The sequence below is a fragment of the Pelobates fuscus genome, chromosome 7 (assembly GCF_036172605.1).
Source record: "Pelobates fuscus isolate aPelFus1 chromosome 7, aPelFus1.pri, whole genome shotgun sequence".
NCBI lineage: Eukaryota > Metazoa > Chordata > Amphibia > Anura > Pelobatidae > Pelobates > Pelobates fuscus.
Window position 1 is genome coordinate 111,510,735 of NC_086323.1, and position 18,576 is coordinate 111,529,310.

Sequence of the window (18,576 nt, forward strand, 5' to 3'; positions counted from 1 at the left end):
CTCCAAAGAAGACTGCAGATAGGAGGGGGGCTGGGCAGGACTAGCTCCAACTCCCAACTACCTGAGCCAGCAGTCCCCAGGTAAGCCACCCTCCTGTCTTTGGCTAGAAAAGTGTATTTTTTGATCAGCATGTGTGTGTGTGTGTATGTATGTCTGTTAGTGTGTGTGTGTGTGTTTCTGTCTGTCAGTGTGTCTGTGTGTGTATATATCTGTCTGTTAGTGTGTCTTTGTGTGTGTGTGTGTGTGTGTGTATGTCTGGCAGTGTGCCTGTATGTCTGTCAGTGTGTCTGTGTGTGTTTCTGTCTGTCAGTGTGTCTGTGTGTGTATATATCTGTCTGTCTGTCAGTGTCCGTGTGTGTTTCTGTCTGTCAGTGTCCGTGTGTGTATGTCTGTCTGTGTGTATGTGTGTATCTATATGTCTGTCAGTGTGTCTGTGTATGTCTGTCTGTTAGTGTGTCTTTGTGTGTGTGTGTGTGTGTGTGTGTCTGTCAGTGTGCCTGTATGTCTGTCAGTGTGTCTGTGTGTGTTTCTGTCTGTCAGTGTGTCTGTGTGTGTATATATCTGTCTGTCAGTGTGTCTGTGTGTGTTTCTGTCTGTCAGTGTCTTGTGTGTGTATGTCTGTCAGTGTCCGTGTGTGTATGTCTGTATGTCTGTCAGTGTTTGTGTGTATCTGTATATGTGTGTCTGTCTATCTGAATGTGTATCAGTTTGTGTATCTGCATATGCGTTAGTGTGTGTATCTTCGTGTATGTGTATCAGTGTGTGTGCGTGTGTGGCAGTGTATGTGTATATGTGCATACATCTCAACATTCAAACACCAACACTACACACAAATAACCACCTGCATGCAAACTTCAACACTACATACACACACCCCTGCATTCAAATGTCAACACTACATACAAACACACGTCTGTATCAGACACCAAAATTATATATAAACAAACACCTGCATTCAAAAACCCAACACTACACGTAAATGCATGCTTGCATTCAAACGCAAACACTACATACAAACTCACCCCTACATTCACACAAACATACTCTATACAAACACATACTTACAGTCAAACACACAAATACTGCAACGTGCTAAATACAATCCTGCAAGCATGGGGAATCGGTAGAGCCCCAGCTTTCCAAGCATTGTTGAAGTTGCACGACAGATGGGGATCTATCTTTTAGCCATCCTGTGTACATACACAGACCGTCATACAGTCTGTATGTCTCTGTATGACGATCTGTGTATGTATTCAAAAGGAATAAACGCAGGCAACACTATAATAGTAATAATGGTATATTTTATGATAGGTGAACCACCCCAAAGAAAGTGCAACGTTTTGGCTCAGCAGAGCATTATTGCATGATTAAGGCTCTGCTGAGCTGAAACGTCGCACTTTCTATGGGGTGGTTCACCTATCAATAAATATACCATCCTTACTATTGGAGTATTGCCTGCGTTTATTCCTTTTGAAGACTTTACCGGTGGATCCAGCGATGACTGCCTGACACGGAGCATCTATCACTGTGGATGGCCGGAGCATTTACACGGTATCAGTGTGCAGGGTTCTTTGTTTGTCTGTGTATGTATGTCTCTGTATGCCTTGTCTGTATGTCTCTTTATGACTGTCTGCGTATGTATGTCTCTGTATCACTGTGTATGTATGTCTCTGTATGCCAATCTCTGTTTCTTTGTCTGTGTCTGTATTTTTGTGTGGGCCTGTGTCTGTATGAATGTATGTTTGTGTTTGTACGACAATGTACCTGTATGTGTAAATTGTATGACTGTGTTTGTTTGATTGTGTGCCTTTTATGACTGTGTGTCTGTATATCTTTGTGACTGTGTGCCTGAATAATTATGTCTGTGTGCTTGTATGGCTATGTGTCTGTATGTTTCTGTATTTGTGCATGTATGTATTTTTGCCTGTATCTATGTCTATGTCTATATGGGAGAAAAAGAGAGATAGACTGGGGGGAAGAAAGGGGCTGATGGGGAAGAAATACATAAGATGGGTTGTATGAGACACACTAAAGGGGGGTGCAGGCACAAAGGGACCAGAGGGGTAAGAGAGTGGATATGCAACACTAATGGGGGTTAAATTCAAAAGGGGGGCTACGAGACACAGAGGTGAAGATGCATTGGATTTTTTTGGGTGCGGGGAGGGGGGCGTCAAAATGCATCTTCGCCTGTGTAGTCAAAAATCCTAGCACCGGCCCTGTATGGAAAGGATCACCCGCAACATCCAGGAAGCCCACCTCATGGATAAACTAACAGCACAAATCCGAGACACATATCCCTTGTTCCTTAAAACATGGGAGCCATGGGAAGACTATACCAACCGCTGATTAGCACCCCTTAGAAGGGTCCGATAACTTACAAAGGTCAGAGGGTGTGGCCCCCTGTGTCGTCCACCCCACATTGGCAAAACCCAGACTCCACCCGCTCCCCCCCTTAACCCTACCCCTTTCTTTCTTCATCTATATCTGGACCTAGAGCACACAGGTGCACGGAGACAACAGGAAGTAAGCGACTACTGATTTCTTACACCGAATGCAGAATATAGCTCCAAGCCACAGGAGTATCGGACACTCCGCCAAAACGGAAGAAACCATGAAGCTACCCTGCACAAACCGGCAACAACTGCTTCCGATTGAACTGTGCAATTGTATAACTATGCTAAATGTCAAAATATCTGTACAAACTCATTATATCAAATACTCGTGCAACCAGGCACGCCTATACCCTTCTTAATGTTGTAAACCGCTATCGTGCATGAAATGAAAAATAAAGATTAAAAAAAAAAAAAAAAAACGCAATCACATCGACCATGAGCATAAGTGCCAATGGGAGCACAATAAGTGTAAATGTGGCACAATGCCACCTAAATAAAGTGCACATTATATTTTAGACATGAACAAGTGCAAGTAAAACCCACTAAGTGCAGTTCACCAATAAATATACAAAGCACTTGTACAAGCCTAATGTATCCTCCTAGCAAACAAACCAGACTATCGCTTATAGATTGAATTCAAAGACATCACCGCAGATTAAACAAAACTATTCGCAAACCTGCGAGTCCAACAATACGGAATCCTATAGCGTTTCCCTGAGGGAAGAAGATTGAAGAATCCATAATTGGGATGAAATGTGCCTTAATGATTCCTCTTATTCTCCAAGCTACACATATGGAGTATGCAGTTACCATACCATGATAAAATACAATTTATCAAAATTCTTTCAATAAATGTGGAAATATAAACATGTATTCCTTACACTATTGTGTTACCCTACGTATTTGTCCCTCCTCCCTCTTTTGAGGCTTTAAAAAGTAGTTTTTGCTAAACTTTCCTGCATTGCCATGATGGTCTTGCCCCAGTTGACCCATCACAATTACTGAGATCATTAATGGAACACTATAGAACACTATAGGGTCAGGAAAACAAACATGTTTTGCGACCTACCTGTTTTACGATGGCTCGTACTTACGATCAGCTCTCTCGCAGGTGGTAAGTGCGTGCCGTCGTGGGAATTAGAGGGATTACCTGATCTGCTGCATTCGTCTATGTTCGGGGACATTTCCCCGAACATAGATGAACGCAACAGAGCAGGGAATCCCTCTAATCTATGTTCAGGGAAATTTCCCCGAGCATAGATTAGAGTGATTCTCTGCTCTTGTGCATTCGTCTATGTTCGGAGAAATGTCCCTGAACACAGACATGCGCACCAGAGCAGGGAATCCCTTAAATCTATGCTTGGGGAAATTTGCCCGAACATAGATTAGAGGGATTCCCTGCTCTGGTGCATTTGTCTATGTTTGGGGAAATTTCCCCAAACACAGACAAGCGCACCAGAGCAGGGAATCTCTTAACTCCTTACTTACCGACCAATTCGTTCTACGACCGGTTTGTAGAAATGAAACCCGCCGGATAAGTGAGGAGTGTCTGTAGTTAGGTGGCTAGCCACCCCTTAACCCCCATAAAAGGTAGGAAAACGTATCTTATTTCCAACGCCATGCAGGTCTACCTTCTTGCTTATATCATCAGAATTTAATTACTTCGGCTACGGAGTGGCCACTGGAGGTATCTCTAGGCTGTAATGTAAACACTGCCTTTTGCTTGAAAAGGCAGTGTTTACATTAAATTGCCTGCAGGGAATGATTATTCTCACCAGAGCAACTACAATAAGCTGTAGTTGTTCTGTTGACTATAGTGTCCCTTTGAGATTGATGATTTCAGCCAATCCAATGTTTTCTCATAGGGAAGCATTGGAAGGTTAATGCATATGTGTGGCCAATCATTGAGTTGCACCAATCAAATGCTTTCTATGAGCAGAATTTGATTGAATAAGCGAGTCTGACTCATTTATTCAACAGAAGTGAAACTCTGCACTTCTAACTCTGCAATCATAACATTGCTGTATCTACTAAACAACTATGTTTTAGATTACAGGTCTAAAACAACAGGGCCACTCCAACAGACCTCTTAACATGATGAAGTCGCCTGTGGGCCTTTAGTTGTCCTTTAAAGGGATAATATAGGCATCAAAACTACTTTACCTTAAGGAAACAGTTTTGGTGTATAGATCATGCCCCTGCAGTCTCACTGCTAAGTACTCTGCCATTTAGGAGTTAAATCACTTTTGTTTCTGTTTATGGAACCCTACCTCACCTCCCCTGGCTCTGACACACACAGCCTGCATGAAAAAACTTTCATTTTCAATTAGATGTTAACATACTTTAGAAGTTTTTATCTCCGGCTCTGTATATTGAACATAAATCTAACACACTTCTGCAAGCTTTAGAAGGTGATTAACAGAGAAGGAGATACAAAATTCTAGATTGAACAGACTGTGCAAGAATGGAACCTAAAATATATAGCTGTACCTTGTATATAACTTTACTATCCACCTCCCAAACCCAGCTAAATGTATGAAAGACAACAATAGGAAGACCATACTAGACACTGTACTACATTGTGTTACTCTCCGCTTTAAACATTCCTCATTACCGAATTCCTTTTAGATATTAAAACTCGCCAGCATGCTAACGTGCTTACAGTAAAACAAAGTGTAGACCTACAAGCCGCTTGTAAAAGGCCATCTGTATTAAAACAAGCAAAACAAAACAGACAAAAATGGACTGGTTGTGGTCCTTTATGTCATGTCTGTTCTCCCTGCTATCCACTACCTACCTGGGCTAGGTGAAAGCATCTGCAACATGAAATTACTGGTTCATGCTCTCTATATGCTGTCGAAAGATAACATGATATTCAGACACAGAATCCAAGCAACTAAATGAATCCGCAGTGGTCCCTTATTGATGACATTGTGATTATGGTTATGAACATAAATTGGTTGACTTTTATAAGAGATCAGTAAGCTGCTCGGACAGGCATGTCATCTTATGTAGAATGCTTTTTATAACACTATAAGAGCAGGGAATAACAATATATGTACAGATGGAACAGACAACAGCCCTGGGCTTTCTGGCATTATTACATGGCATTAACTCATGCATTGGTAAATGGTTCAGCAATATATATATTTTTTTCTTTGAAAGGGTTAAACATCCATAGTTGGGTATTGGGAGGGCAGGGCAGACAATTTGAACACATCATTGTGTTAAAGCTCTGCAGGAGTTAATGAAACAAACCTTTTACTTCCTAAGCTACTGACCTTGCCAGATCAATCTCGACTTTCGGTTCATGTAATGAGACAGGGTCATGATGCATCATAGGGCTATGAGCACGTAGGACGAATAATGATAATTCCGAAAATATATATATATACATACATTTTTTTCATGCAACTGTTCTCATTTCAGTATAAAGAGAGACATCTTTTGGTGGGCTGTGGAACCTCACTTGACTAAAACAGAAGCATGTTTGTCAAATTATTTGCTATTTCTGCGTGCACAAATATCAGCATAACATTTTTGTTTCTACTTTCAGTTGTTATCTAAAATACAAAAACATCTATATGGAATTAAAGGTTGACTTTTTTAAGATACAGTGAGGATGTCACAATCTAGACACCAAGGCACAAGTTAAACTAGAGAGGAGCCAGCAATTGATCTCTTCAGATCTGAACCCTTGTACAAGTCATTGGATGGCATTGAGAGGCCTGTCCTAAATTTCATTCCATCACTATTCTTCGTGTCCATAGGTGGAGTTCAAGAAATAGAAAAGAAGAGAACAGTGAGAGCGAACAACAGCTCAAATAGCACCAACCTGTGGGGCGCATTGTCCAGGAGACCTGCAGGAGCTCCCCATCCAGCCAGTCACTCCATGTAGCGTGGCCACGCGGACCGTGGAAGAGGATCTTGTTTAGACTTTACCCAGTCCAGATAGAGGGTACAGGAGATCCTCTACCGCGGCCTGCAAGAGACACACAAGGGTGGTTGTAAAAGACACACAAATTGGGAAATGAGGGATAGGATAAACTAAGAAGGTAACATTTAAAATAGGGGATAAAAACACAAAAGGGGAAAGAAATTTAAAAGGGGTTAAGAGACACACAGGTGAAGATGCATGGGGGGCCTGCATCTTCACTTGTGTAGCAAAAAAAATCTTTGCACGGGCCCTGGACTGATCCCACCCATACGGTTGGTACAAACCCACAATGCAGGCCGGCTATCTCTGCACGAGAGATTTAGCAACCCCAGACTATTGTATCAGCCTTTGTTAGGCTTCGTCAGTGAGATATAGAGAAATAAAGGAAGGGATTACAGCAAGAACATTTTTATAAACCATTGTTGCATCAATATAGTCAGCATATTATAGGAGAAAAAAGAGAGCGGGCATCATGGTGAATTAGGCTCTCCTCTATTTTTTTACCTAGTTATTTTAGTAAGCTGGTCTGTTCCTAAACATTTGTACAGTCGACAATGACCCACTATCAGAAGTGGTGACAGCAGAATGTAGAAAGTAGAAAAATGTTTAAACACACGGTCAAGTCTTGCATTCGATGGGCATTTCACACATAAACATGGGATGATCAGGAGTGTAATCTGACCATGAACCCCATCTCTCTTTTATGCTGACTCTATTTATGCTGACAACTATGGTATACTTTTTTTTGAGAGAGCCATCTCTGTATATATATCTTGTATTTGACAATTTTCAAACCAATATACATATGTTGCAAGCAACATAGCTTTTGACTTAATGTGACCTCTTATGTCAGGATGTCATTTGTGTTCTCCAGTTAGAAATTTTAGGACTGTGGCTACCTCTAGTGGTCACCCAGCATTACTGCATGTTCTCATTCATATGGCTCTGATTCTTAATCAAGCCAGCAATTATAGTGCTTATGGAGATATTGGCAAGATTTATTGGAGTATTTATCTCAGTTTATGTATAGTGTGGAAAGTAGATTTGGATTCTGATTTTCCTACTTTTTATATAATCGTTGAAATAAACTTTTATGCTTGATTCGATTTTTCTTTTATTCAATAAATGTAATGAAAGTTATATTTTATACTTGACAGATACCACATCTATTTTGAAAATTATTTAGTTCAGGGCTAAAACCCCATGGTCTAGTGGCAGACCTACCTATTAAGACTCATTTTGTTAGGAAGAATTTGTGTAGTAATATCAGGGAGAAAAAAGCAGTAATGTGAACTGGCAGAGTTCCGCAGCACTGAGTACACTATGAAACTACAAATAATTATTTTTTAACTATTTGGGTGCCGAGGTCTGCTAAATGCAGTCAATGTGTTTGACATACCTCTGATGCTGAAATATTTAATATTCTAAATCAAAACATATTTAAACCCTTTTCTTTGTAATGTCAGTTATAAATGTTTTACACCTACCTGTCCAAAATCAGAGCATTATTGAAATGACGCTCCTAAAATAATAGATAGTTTAACCTTACATGAATGATTGTGAATGGAGGTCCCTTGCCCCTGTTTCCTTAGATGTGCAATATTTACATGACCGCAATTAGAAGAATTTACTGCAGCTATTAAACTACAGAGAAAAACCTTTTAAACCAAATGTATCTGAATTTTGTTAATGAAAAAAGATTTGAACAACAAATCAGATGATCCAAAAGGCTGTGAAAATGGGCAATCAGTGTACTGCTAAATATATACACAATATAATTACTATGTATATATTGTGTTATACACTGCTAGGTGCATTGTCCCAGAGGCAGTAAAAATAATCTATATTTATACATTCATTAAATACATAAATATATACTTTTTTTTTAAACTTCTCCTTTTTTCCTCTTTACTGATCTGTGAATAAAATCATTTAGTGGCTGTCCTCTAGAAATCAATTATCCTTTGTCCCATCAATCAGCACTTTCTTTGGCTACACAAGTGGAATTCTGAATCATAAATCAAAGTATGCCGTCCGATTACGCATTTGTGATTTGGCTGCATTTCGGCTCAAAGTTTGATCATTCGGCCCAAAGACAGACGAATAACAGTTCATAATGAAACAAATCTTCAAGTCTAGCAGCTATACGCCTGCACCTCACTCAGATATGTCCTTGGGGTACAGCATGCGTAAGTCAATGTGTGCACAATCATTCAACAAACGTGATAAGCATTGACTAGTAGCAAATTTCTAACTTTTTTCACCACTACATATATGTTTCCATTCTTTTGTATTTCACTAGTTTTCCTTATATATGAGTTTTATTTTTATTGATTTACGGTATGTTATTATGCACATTACAGAAAGACTGACATGACGAATTATGTGTTTTCCTTAAAAAAAAATGTGAATTGAAAACAATTGAAAAACAAACTGCAACTTTTAAGCCAAAATAGTTAATCACTAGCAAACTGGTTTTTTTTTTTTTTTTTGGCCTACAATTTGCAATACCATGTTCATTTCCAAAATTGCCCATTTCTACATTGCTTGGTGTCAAAGAATAGTCAATGTGACAGCCTGTATTGAGTTTATCTTACAAAGACCAGACCATATAGTATTTACCTGAATATAAGGAGAGCTGGATGACCCATAATGTGTCATAGGCAGCTTCCTAGGAACTGGGCTCAGACAGGAGTTCTAGCTCTGGTTGTAAGCGAGCCCTCCTTGACCTGGCAAAGAGATCAAAAATATCTCGCTACTCTGCCCTGTGGTTGGGGAGGCTTGTAGCACCAATATTGGGTACAGATCAATTTAATAGTTCCCACACAGTCCCCCAGCATTTCACAAAGATTTAGATCTGCAGCCAGTTCTTAGTCATTAACTGAGTACCATAACCTCAAATGAGGTCTTGAAGTATTCTGCCCTTGATACTGGTGCAGACCACAATGCTATCCCACTGTACCACAAGGGAAATGTAAGCAGGAAGGAAGCAAAACACACACTCAGACACTACACACAAAACACAGCCACACTCAAACTCCCTACATACACACACACACACACACAACTCATACTTTGGGAAACCTTAATCCAGCTTTGGAAATAACTTACCACAATCAAAGTTTATAGGTCCATTAAACTATTAAACTAGCTTTTATATTCCTTTTTTTTCCCAAATTTTATTTTATTGAAAATTTCACACATTACAGATACATAAAAGAAAACGGGATAACGGGGTATAAATGAAATCGTGTACACATCGCCAGTAGCCTTCACTGTTCTAGAACATTGGCACATTAATCCTGGCAATGTTTGTTATTGGAATCATACACATATTCTCACAATCCCAGTCACATCCCTCTCCTTGTTTATACCAACCTCTTTCCTCTGTCCTCCCAAGAACATCTCTCCTATAGGGAACATATGCCCTAAGGGGTAAACCCGCATCTCACGGTCAAGGTAGAAGAATTGCACTAGTCGTACTAGCTTTTATGTTCTTTTAAATATTGTGTTTACAAAATTAACCCTCACATATCATAAACATATATGCAGTCAGATAAACCACAACTTTTACAGCCTTTAAAGCAACAAGGTTCCATTTATTAATACATTGCCTGAATGACAACAGTAAAAAGCATACTAGGTTTATGATATGTACTTTTATAGTATAGACTTTGCCTCTGGTCATATTAACGGCACACTCAGAGAAATTATGAATTATTTCCTAGGCACGAAGGAGATGTTCAGCATTTCAAAGTCATGCGGGACAACCGTGGAAATTATTTCCTATGGACAGAGAAATTCAAGTCAATCAACAAGATGGTGGAGTACTACAAAACGTCATCTATCTCTAGACAGCTACAGATTTACCTTCGAGAAGATGCACCAGAAACAGAGGTATGCAGTACTAAGACCCATGGTTCTTAGACCAATGTTTCCCATTCCTTAAAGTGTTGCAATGGTCTATTCCGATACTGCCTAATCTAGTGTCAGTGTATGAATGTATGTGTCTACATGAATTTGATTGTGTGAATGTAAGTGTGTGCTTGTATATGAATGTGTGTTAGTTCAAAAATTTGTGTGTCCATGTATGACTGTGCATATAAGAATATGACAATGTGTGTATGAATGTTTGTGTGTATGAATGTGAGCATGTGCGATATATGTGTGTGTGTGTGTGTGTGTGTGTGTGTGTGTGTAAAAAAACAGATACTATTCGTATATTGTAATACCTTTTTTTTGTTGGACTAACAGAGTTTTTTAATGACAAGCTTTCAGGAGAACCTCCCTTTCTCAAGTCTGAAGCATTTCTAAGCAAGACGGCACATAGAATTCAAAGTTGAGTTGTAATACAGGGGTTAAAGCTAGATGAGTGCAGATAAGACACAGGTTTGATAGAACATAGATACCATACTTGCAGAGGGTCGTAAATATCGTATGCGAAGATCACAGAGTGAGGGGGGAAAGAGAGAAAAAAAACAAGCGAACAGTGCAGAAAATGATGCTAGAAGGGGGGAGTATTAATATAAAGAATGCATGAATTCCCATCCATGAGTTACAGAATGTGCATGAATGCCTATATCAAGCATACACAGATACACGTACACACTCACACATAGTTACATAATTGAAAAGAGACTTGCGTCCATTAAGTTCAGCCTTCCTCACATTTGTTTTTTGTTATTGATCCAAAAGAAGGCAAAAAAAAAAACAGTTTGAAGCACTTCCAATTTTGCAACAAACTAGGAAATAAATTCCTTCTTGACCCCAGAATGGCAGTCAGATTTATCCTTGGATCAAGCAGCTATTACCCTACATTGAAAAATGATATCCTTGAATATTCTGTTTTTGCAAGTATGCATCTAGTTGCTGTTTGAACATCTGTATGGACTCTGATAAAACCACTTCTTCAGGCAGAGAATTCCACATCCTTATTGTTCTTACAGTTAAAAAAAAAACCTTTCCTTTGCCTTAGACAAAATCTTCTTTCTTCCAGTCTAAACGTATGACCTCGTGTCCTAAGTAAAGTCCGGTTTGTGAATAGATTTCCACACAATGGTTTGGGACTGGAATAAGTGAGGGACTGGAAGCTGGTTTTTAATTATTTTACCTTTTGTATAAATAAAAGTCACAGCCTTTTTTCCAACTCCTTCTTTGGTCTTCATATATTTTCCTGGTGCTGCTGGATTGCTGCTTATCTCTTTTATCCCTTGGTGGGGATTATACCACCACAAGCTATCAACACCAGAGGAAGTCATTGCTCTGGAAATCGTAAGTAGGATATCTACTTCTTACATTTCCTGTTTTGCCTGACATATTGCACTATTGGAATTTTTATTCTGGGTTTTCCCTATATATATGCTTGCTGAGTATTGGACATTCCATACAGCCTATATCCACATATCCCAAGACGGGGATTATACCGTCCAGGCGCTATACAGCAGAGCTCGCAGTAGCTCTGCAAATTGTAAGTTAGTCTTTTATCTGGTATTTTATACACATACGTGTTAACTGCTTATAATATATTGCACTATTATCCTATTGTATTTTTGTCTCCTTTGAGGGTCATATCCTGTTACATTATCAAGATTGCCTATATGTATGTTTAAAATATTCTTTTATTACATTCACTTTGAGCACTTTTGGCGCAGCTCACCACTTTGCTTATCTTCTACAATGGTTTGTATTGGCCCCGAATATATTTGTATAATGTTATCATATCCCCTCTCAGGCGACGTTTTTCTTAATTAAAGAGGTTTAAATTTGTTTACTTTTCTTCATAGCTGATATATTCCATTCAATTTTGTAGTCCGCCTCTTTACTTTTTCTAGTGCCATAATATCCTTCTTTAGAACAGATGCCCAAAATTGCACAGCACATTCAATATGTGGTCTTGCCAGTGATTTATAAAGAGGGAAAATTACATTCTCATCCTGAGAATGAATGCCATTTTTCATGCATGACAATACCTTACTGGCCTTAGCCACTGCTGATTGACATTGCACATCGTTGCATAGTTTGTTGTCCATAACAATTCCCAAGTCCTTTTCGTGTGTTGTTATCCCTAATTCGACTCCATTAAGGGTATACGTTGCTTGTGTATTCTTTACGCCGAAGTGCATAACTTTTTTTTTTTTTTTTATTCTTTATTTTTCAAAGTGCAGAGTTGATTATACAAGACAAGGTTGGTGAATGACATAACAAGTGTTGTACTCGCAAAAGACAAGATGTGCTGCACTTTTTTTTTTTTTGTAGTAGAAACAGTAACAAGGTTAATTAACGTTATTATCAAAAGATGCATATAACAGGACATTGCTTATAAACTGACAGGTATCATCTGATATTCATAAATGTGATATACTTTTGTAGCTAGTCTATACATGCTTGGTTATGTAGTGGTTGGATTGCAGGCTATGCATAGTAACAATTTATATCCGCTTATTAAAATTTGACCACCAGGGGACAGCAGAGCGCCGGGTATACATGTACGCTCCGACCTTGTAAATACTTTCTGTAGGGAGCTGCAGGTGGAGATGCTGCTGTAAGAGGCACGCATTAATATTTAAAGTGGGGGTGCTAAATTAAGAGTCACATTATAATCTACTATAACTTTAGGTATAAATGGTTAGCAGCCGCTTGATCATTCCTGCAGCTGTGCTAAGTCGGTAAGTGTCCTTTGCGATGTTCAAGTTCCTTGTGATTATAGCTGATTATTTACGTGTTTGGGGGCTTGTCAGCCAGGAGTGGGGTAGAGCTTATTCCCCATGTTCGTTGTACCCCTGTATTCAGGCAGGGTCAGAGTCCTGAGTCCCCATAGCTCTGCCGATGTTAGTGAGAGGTTATGTCTCGGATGGTGTGTGTGTTCTCATAATGGTGAGCTGGGCTAGCTTGTGGAGTATACACCTTGTAAAGCCTGTATTCTGGCTGCTGTCAGCGTGGGGTGTTCTGAACTGCTCCGATCGGCAGACGGCGCTCAGCCGTTGCTCTTGTGTTTCCTCCTTTCTTCTCCGTCTCAGTAGTAGCGCGGCGGCCATCTTGATTTTAACCATGCGGTCCCTGGTCAGTCTTACTACCGCTTAGATGCTCTGGATGGTCGCTGCGTCCCCGGTGGGGTCCAAGATAACCCCCCCGGCCCACAGGGGGGATAACGGGGTCCTCAGTCGGCGCGCAAGAGGTCCCGCCGGACTAAGCACGGGAGACCGGCCGCTTCTCCCGCCAGAGCCTCACAGCAAGCCGCAGTCCCATCCGCCCACCTGACCGTGTCGCCGGAGATCGGGAGCTGATAGTTCCCCGAGGATTGCTGGTTGGGTCCCCTTTGCCCTCTCACAGCAGCTGAGGGTTTTTGCAGATGATGAGGGGTGATTTTATGCCGGTTATTGAGGGTTTATCAGGGAGCCAAGGTGCTCCACGTCGGTCCAGCTTGGCGGTCAGGCCCCGCCCCCGTGCATAACTTTTTTCAACATTAAATTTCTTCTGCCATTTGAGTGCCCAGTCCCCCAGTCTATCTAAATCCCTCTGCAGCAAAGTAATATCTTGCTCACATTGTATTACTTACTAAATGTTAGTGGGACAGGAAACCCAAATCAATATTTAGTCCTCTATTCATTCTGTCATTTAATTGCTGGGTGGTTACCCCAATGTAGCATCCTAGGTGGCATTTGGTCCATTGAATCATGTATACCACATTGCTGGATGTGCGGGAGAATGATCCTTTAATGCTGTAGGTTTTATTGTTGTGTGTGGCTGTGTTGTCTTAGCATATGTGCTGACACCGTTTGTAGCGAGGTTTCTTGCCTTGACTGTTCCCGTTTTCTTTATTCTTCCAATCAGTGGGCAGCTTCCTGTTGATTAATTTTTGTTGGAGGTTTCGTGGCTGTCTGAAGGCCAAAAAGGATGTTTCAGAGAAAATGTTTTTCAGAGCATATACACAGTTGCTTGTTTCATGTAGCTGCACAACCACAAATATTCAATATTTGACTCATGTTGGGTCTAGTGCAGAGCAGAAAACATAAGGAAAGGCACAGTTCCAAGACTAAACCTTTGCTCTGCAAGTTGGAATCAGAAATCCTCAATGACCATTCTTTTGCAGGGGGCATTCGGTGAATCAAAAGTCCAGAAGCCTGCTGCAGAGAGATACCCTGTAGTTCGTCAGGAACAGAAAGAGGTAAGGTCCCTTTAACTGCATATTTGCATAGCAATAGCAGTGTCTAATAACCACAGACTTTAAATTTAGACAGGCAACCTTTTCTGGGTTTTCAATGATTAGAGCCCCATTGCAGCAATATTCTTAGGCCCTATTTAAATATTTTCCCTTCCCAGTCTCAGACTCTATATACCCTCCCATCCCCCATACACATCTATTTTCCATCCTTGTTTTGTCCCTCTACCTAATGTTTAAAAAAAAAAAGTACTATCACCACAAATATCTTTTCAACCAGCATAGGGCCGATTTTAATATTGTTGAATAAGCTTTCAAATGATTTAATATTTTTGGATAAACTTATATAATGATTTAATAATATATTTACATGTTGTATTATTTAGATTTTTGTTTTATATATATATATATATATATATATATTCATATTTTATACATATGGTTTAATATTTTAATATGTTGAAAAAAATCATTTGACAAGTTTATCCAAAAATATTAAATCATTTTAAAAGCTAATCCAACAATATTAAGTCAAGCCAATAATCACTACAGCTCATTGTAAATTTGTAATACTATAGAGGGACCCTTTTACATTGTAATATTTACCACAAACAACACCTTAGGATAGCGATCAAGATAATATATATTGGTAACAGTAAAAATAATATTGTTATTTTATTCATACCATGTGAATGTATGAAATTAAATAAAAATGTTATGGGTTTTTTAACTTAAATTCCAGATAAACTGAAGAGGTTGTTTGAGAGATTACAGTGTAGTTAGACATTTGGCCACTCGAGAGCAGCAAAAGACAATGTTATGAATTGCTTGTTTATGTGTTATGCCCACTGGAATACAGTACACTAACCAACCATAATGAAAAAGCATATTTGCAGTCTAATCCTGTAAACACAGAATGGTTTATTCATTAGTCAGATGTGGAGACTTAAAAATTTAATTTGCCAAATTTGTTCTAGAATAGCAAAGCTGGAAAAATGTTCATTATATTTTTCGTTTGACAAGTTAAGTTGAATTTAGTAAATAAAGCGTTTAGTAATTAAATCACCAAAGTCTTTTTATTAGTCTATATTAAATTGTAGATATAAGTACATACATTGAAGTATACTTAAACCATACTTCTTTTTTATCTTTTGCAAACCCAGCAACTAACTAAATATAGTGTTATGCTGTTTGTTTTTAACAAATGTTTTGTTTTTTTTGTTGTTGTTTTTTTAACCTAAATCTTATGCAAGACTTTCAAGGCACAAAGATGTAAAAAGCTTCATGCCCAAGTGTGCGTGAAGTACTTAAACCCTCAACCAAAAAGCTTCAAATACACCCCTCTCCCCCTCCATCCCCCCCATGCCACCCATCCTGAATGCAATGTCCCTTGATTGGAAGCAATATCAAATTGCTTTAAAATATATACACATTTTTTACCATTATACATTAAAGGAAAAGAGATACAACATTCTATATCTGTGTTTATTTATCTTAATCCGTGACTGATTTACTGAATTTATTTTCTGCTAGGTCTCAGTTGTCCCAAAGCGTTCTAGAAGGGTCAAGGCTCTCTTCGATTTCAAAGCCATGGAGCCAGATGAACTGGACTTCCATGCTAGTGACATAATTGAAGTGCTGGACTACTCTAATTCTTCCTGGTGGATGGGGAGATTGGGGGACAGAGTGGGCCTTTTCCCTTCCAATTACGTGGCAAGCATCGACCGATGACAACATGAAAGTGCAGATAAAGGAATCTCCATAGGTGATCGGAGAGAGGAAGGACATCACCTGGCCAAAAACTGCTGAGATGTACCTAGCAGATATTTACTACATTTTTAGGTGGGGTAATAGTTGGTAAAAACTGCCTTTGGTACCCTGTAACTAAATAAATAAATGAATGATAATGTATACTTCCACAAAAGTATGTTAAAACAAAATATTGATCATGTTATATATTTTATGGAGTGAGTTTTATTTTTAGATTTTACTATATGTTGTTTGCATTTTCCTTGCTACATTGTTTTGTTACACAACAGAAAATGAGTAAGCGCTAATTAACAAATAGGCAGCAACCCCAAAAAGGGAAATCCCTTAAAACCCTTTTAAAATTCCAGAAAAGAGACAGAAAAAAAATAAACGTTGCACCAAATCCAATAACAAGAGATAAAACTATGTCCAAAAAAAATCACACTAAAAATAGTCCAAATGGAAGGATCTCACTCTGATCTAAAGTGCTTTGTCGGACGTTATGTCCTCAATGACTTTATGGTCCAAGTGATCCACTTTTATGAAAGACAAAAATAAGGACAACCAATATACTATATAACGATATTTTCCATAAAGTGACTGCATTGGACTGTACATATTGCACTATTGGTGGTCCTTATTTTTGTCTTTCATAAAAGTGGATCACTTGGACCATAAAGTCATTGAGGACATAAAGTCCGACAAAGCACTTTAGATCACAGTGAGATCCTTCCATTTGCGCTATTTTACTGTGATATTTTTGGACATAGTTTTATCTCTTGTTATTGGATTTGGCGCAGCCCTTATTTCTCTTTCTGTCATTGTTCTGTTACACTGGCTAGAATTAGTCCAGGGTTTCAAACAGACTTAAGCAAGGCTCTAAACTAGTTCACATGGTTGATGCTAGTAAAAGGTAGGCATACATGCAGTATGAATTAAGAATAGCTGCTGTTATACTAAAGCTTCACACCTATCATGAAAATATGTGGATTTGCAATCAGCGAAAGGTTTGGGCATGTATCACAAATTAGAAATAAACAATTTTCATCCTGACTCTTGAATCCTTCTTAAGCGTTTAAAACATTCCTGAGACCCAAATAACAACATTGAGCAGAACGGCCCTCTATTTGACACATATGGGATGATTTTGAAATTCAAGGTGAGCTTTATCTAAAAAAAAATAAAAATAAGTGTTGCTCTTCCTAACCAGGTACCAGGTTACACAAACAAGCTTTTTAAAGGAAGTGATTTTCCAGATGACTTTTCTTATTTTTATTTGATATTTTACATTTGTTTTATTGATGCATAAGGTATAACAGGAAGCAACACTGATTGTGGTAATCGTCAATGATGAAATTATTTACGAGCAACATTCCATCGTTATATAATGCCAATACAAACTGTATACATAAGAGAAGCAGGGAATTGCTACATAATAACAGACAGCCTCCGTATGTACAGTGGATACTTGCATGGGTAACATCCCATCTTTATACACTGAACGACTATTTTATACAAAAAGGGTGTAAGAATAGTTATATTTATTGCATCAGATGGAAATGAGTTCACATGGTGTGTTGTTAAAAAAAACAAACGTGTGTGTTCCCGTATTGGTCAATATGTGTGATACAGCAATGGTCCCCCCCCTCTTGTCCCAGCAGGGTGTAATCTGTTTGACCTTTATATTTATTTATCTTCGTTGTTCACGTACCTCATCCACTACTTCATACCAATTAGGCGTGAGCTCATTTTCTGTTTCAATAAAACATCCATTTATTAGATCCATGTTAAAAGATTTTACCAAAATAATTGAACATGGGTCTAAGTAAAGAGTAAAGTTTTGTAAATATGCCCCACATTACTTAGGAACAGAGGGAGTAGAAAGTTAAAGACTTACAACTGGTATCTTGTGAGTTGTAAACATAGGAATATTATGTCGCCGTAAAGTTTTTAGGTGGATACCCTGATGTTAAATATACATAGGCAGATGCTACTAATTGAGCTATAACGTTAGGGTTATCTGGAGTCTACATAGGAGCATTAGGGATAGTACAGCTGATTTACCAACTATCAAACAGAAAATATAATGTCCTCCTTGGGATAAGAGTACTCCAGATACCCTGGGTGTAAATAAGTTTTCAAGGCACCTCATAAACCAAGTGCACTATATTTATATCTGAGATATCAAACTGCTCAACCACTTGATTTTTTTTTATATCCTTGTACTTGCAGGATATGATCCGGTGTCATTTGCCTTATATTCCTCTACAATATCATTCACCCCTTTTCCTTTATTGGGGCTAGTCAACACTCTAGCGAATATCTTGCTTTATATTACT

The 18,576-nt window shown here is 38.7% G+C and overlaps 1 protein-coding gene across 2 annotated transcripts in view; it reads left to right on the forward strand.

Moving 5' to 3' along the window:
• GRAP2 (GRB2 related adaptor protein 2) overlaps positions 1 to 16,618 on the forward strand; it is a 153,654-nt gene extending 137,036 nt beyond the window's left edge. For both annotated transcript variants that reach the window (XM_063427428.1, XM_063427429.1), the window contains exons 5-7: positions 10,059 to 10,227; positions 14,420 to 14,494; positions 16,022 to 16,618. In XM_063427428.1, the coding sequence (XP_063283498.1) occupies positions 10,059 to 10,227; positions 14,420 to 14,494; positions 16,022 to 16,219 (442 nt within the window). In that variant the 3' untranslated portion in view covers positions 16,220 to 16,618. The remainder of the gene's footprint in view (positions 1 to 10,058; positions 10,228 to 14,419; positions 14,495 to 16,021) is intronic.
• Positions 16,619 to 18,576: the final 1,958 nt, after the last annotated feature.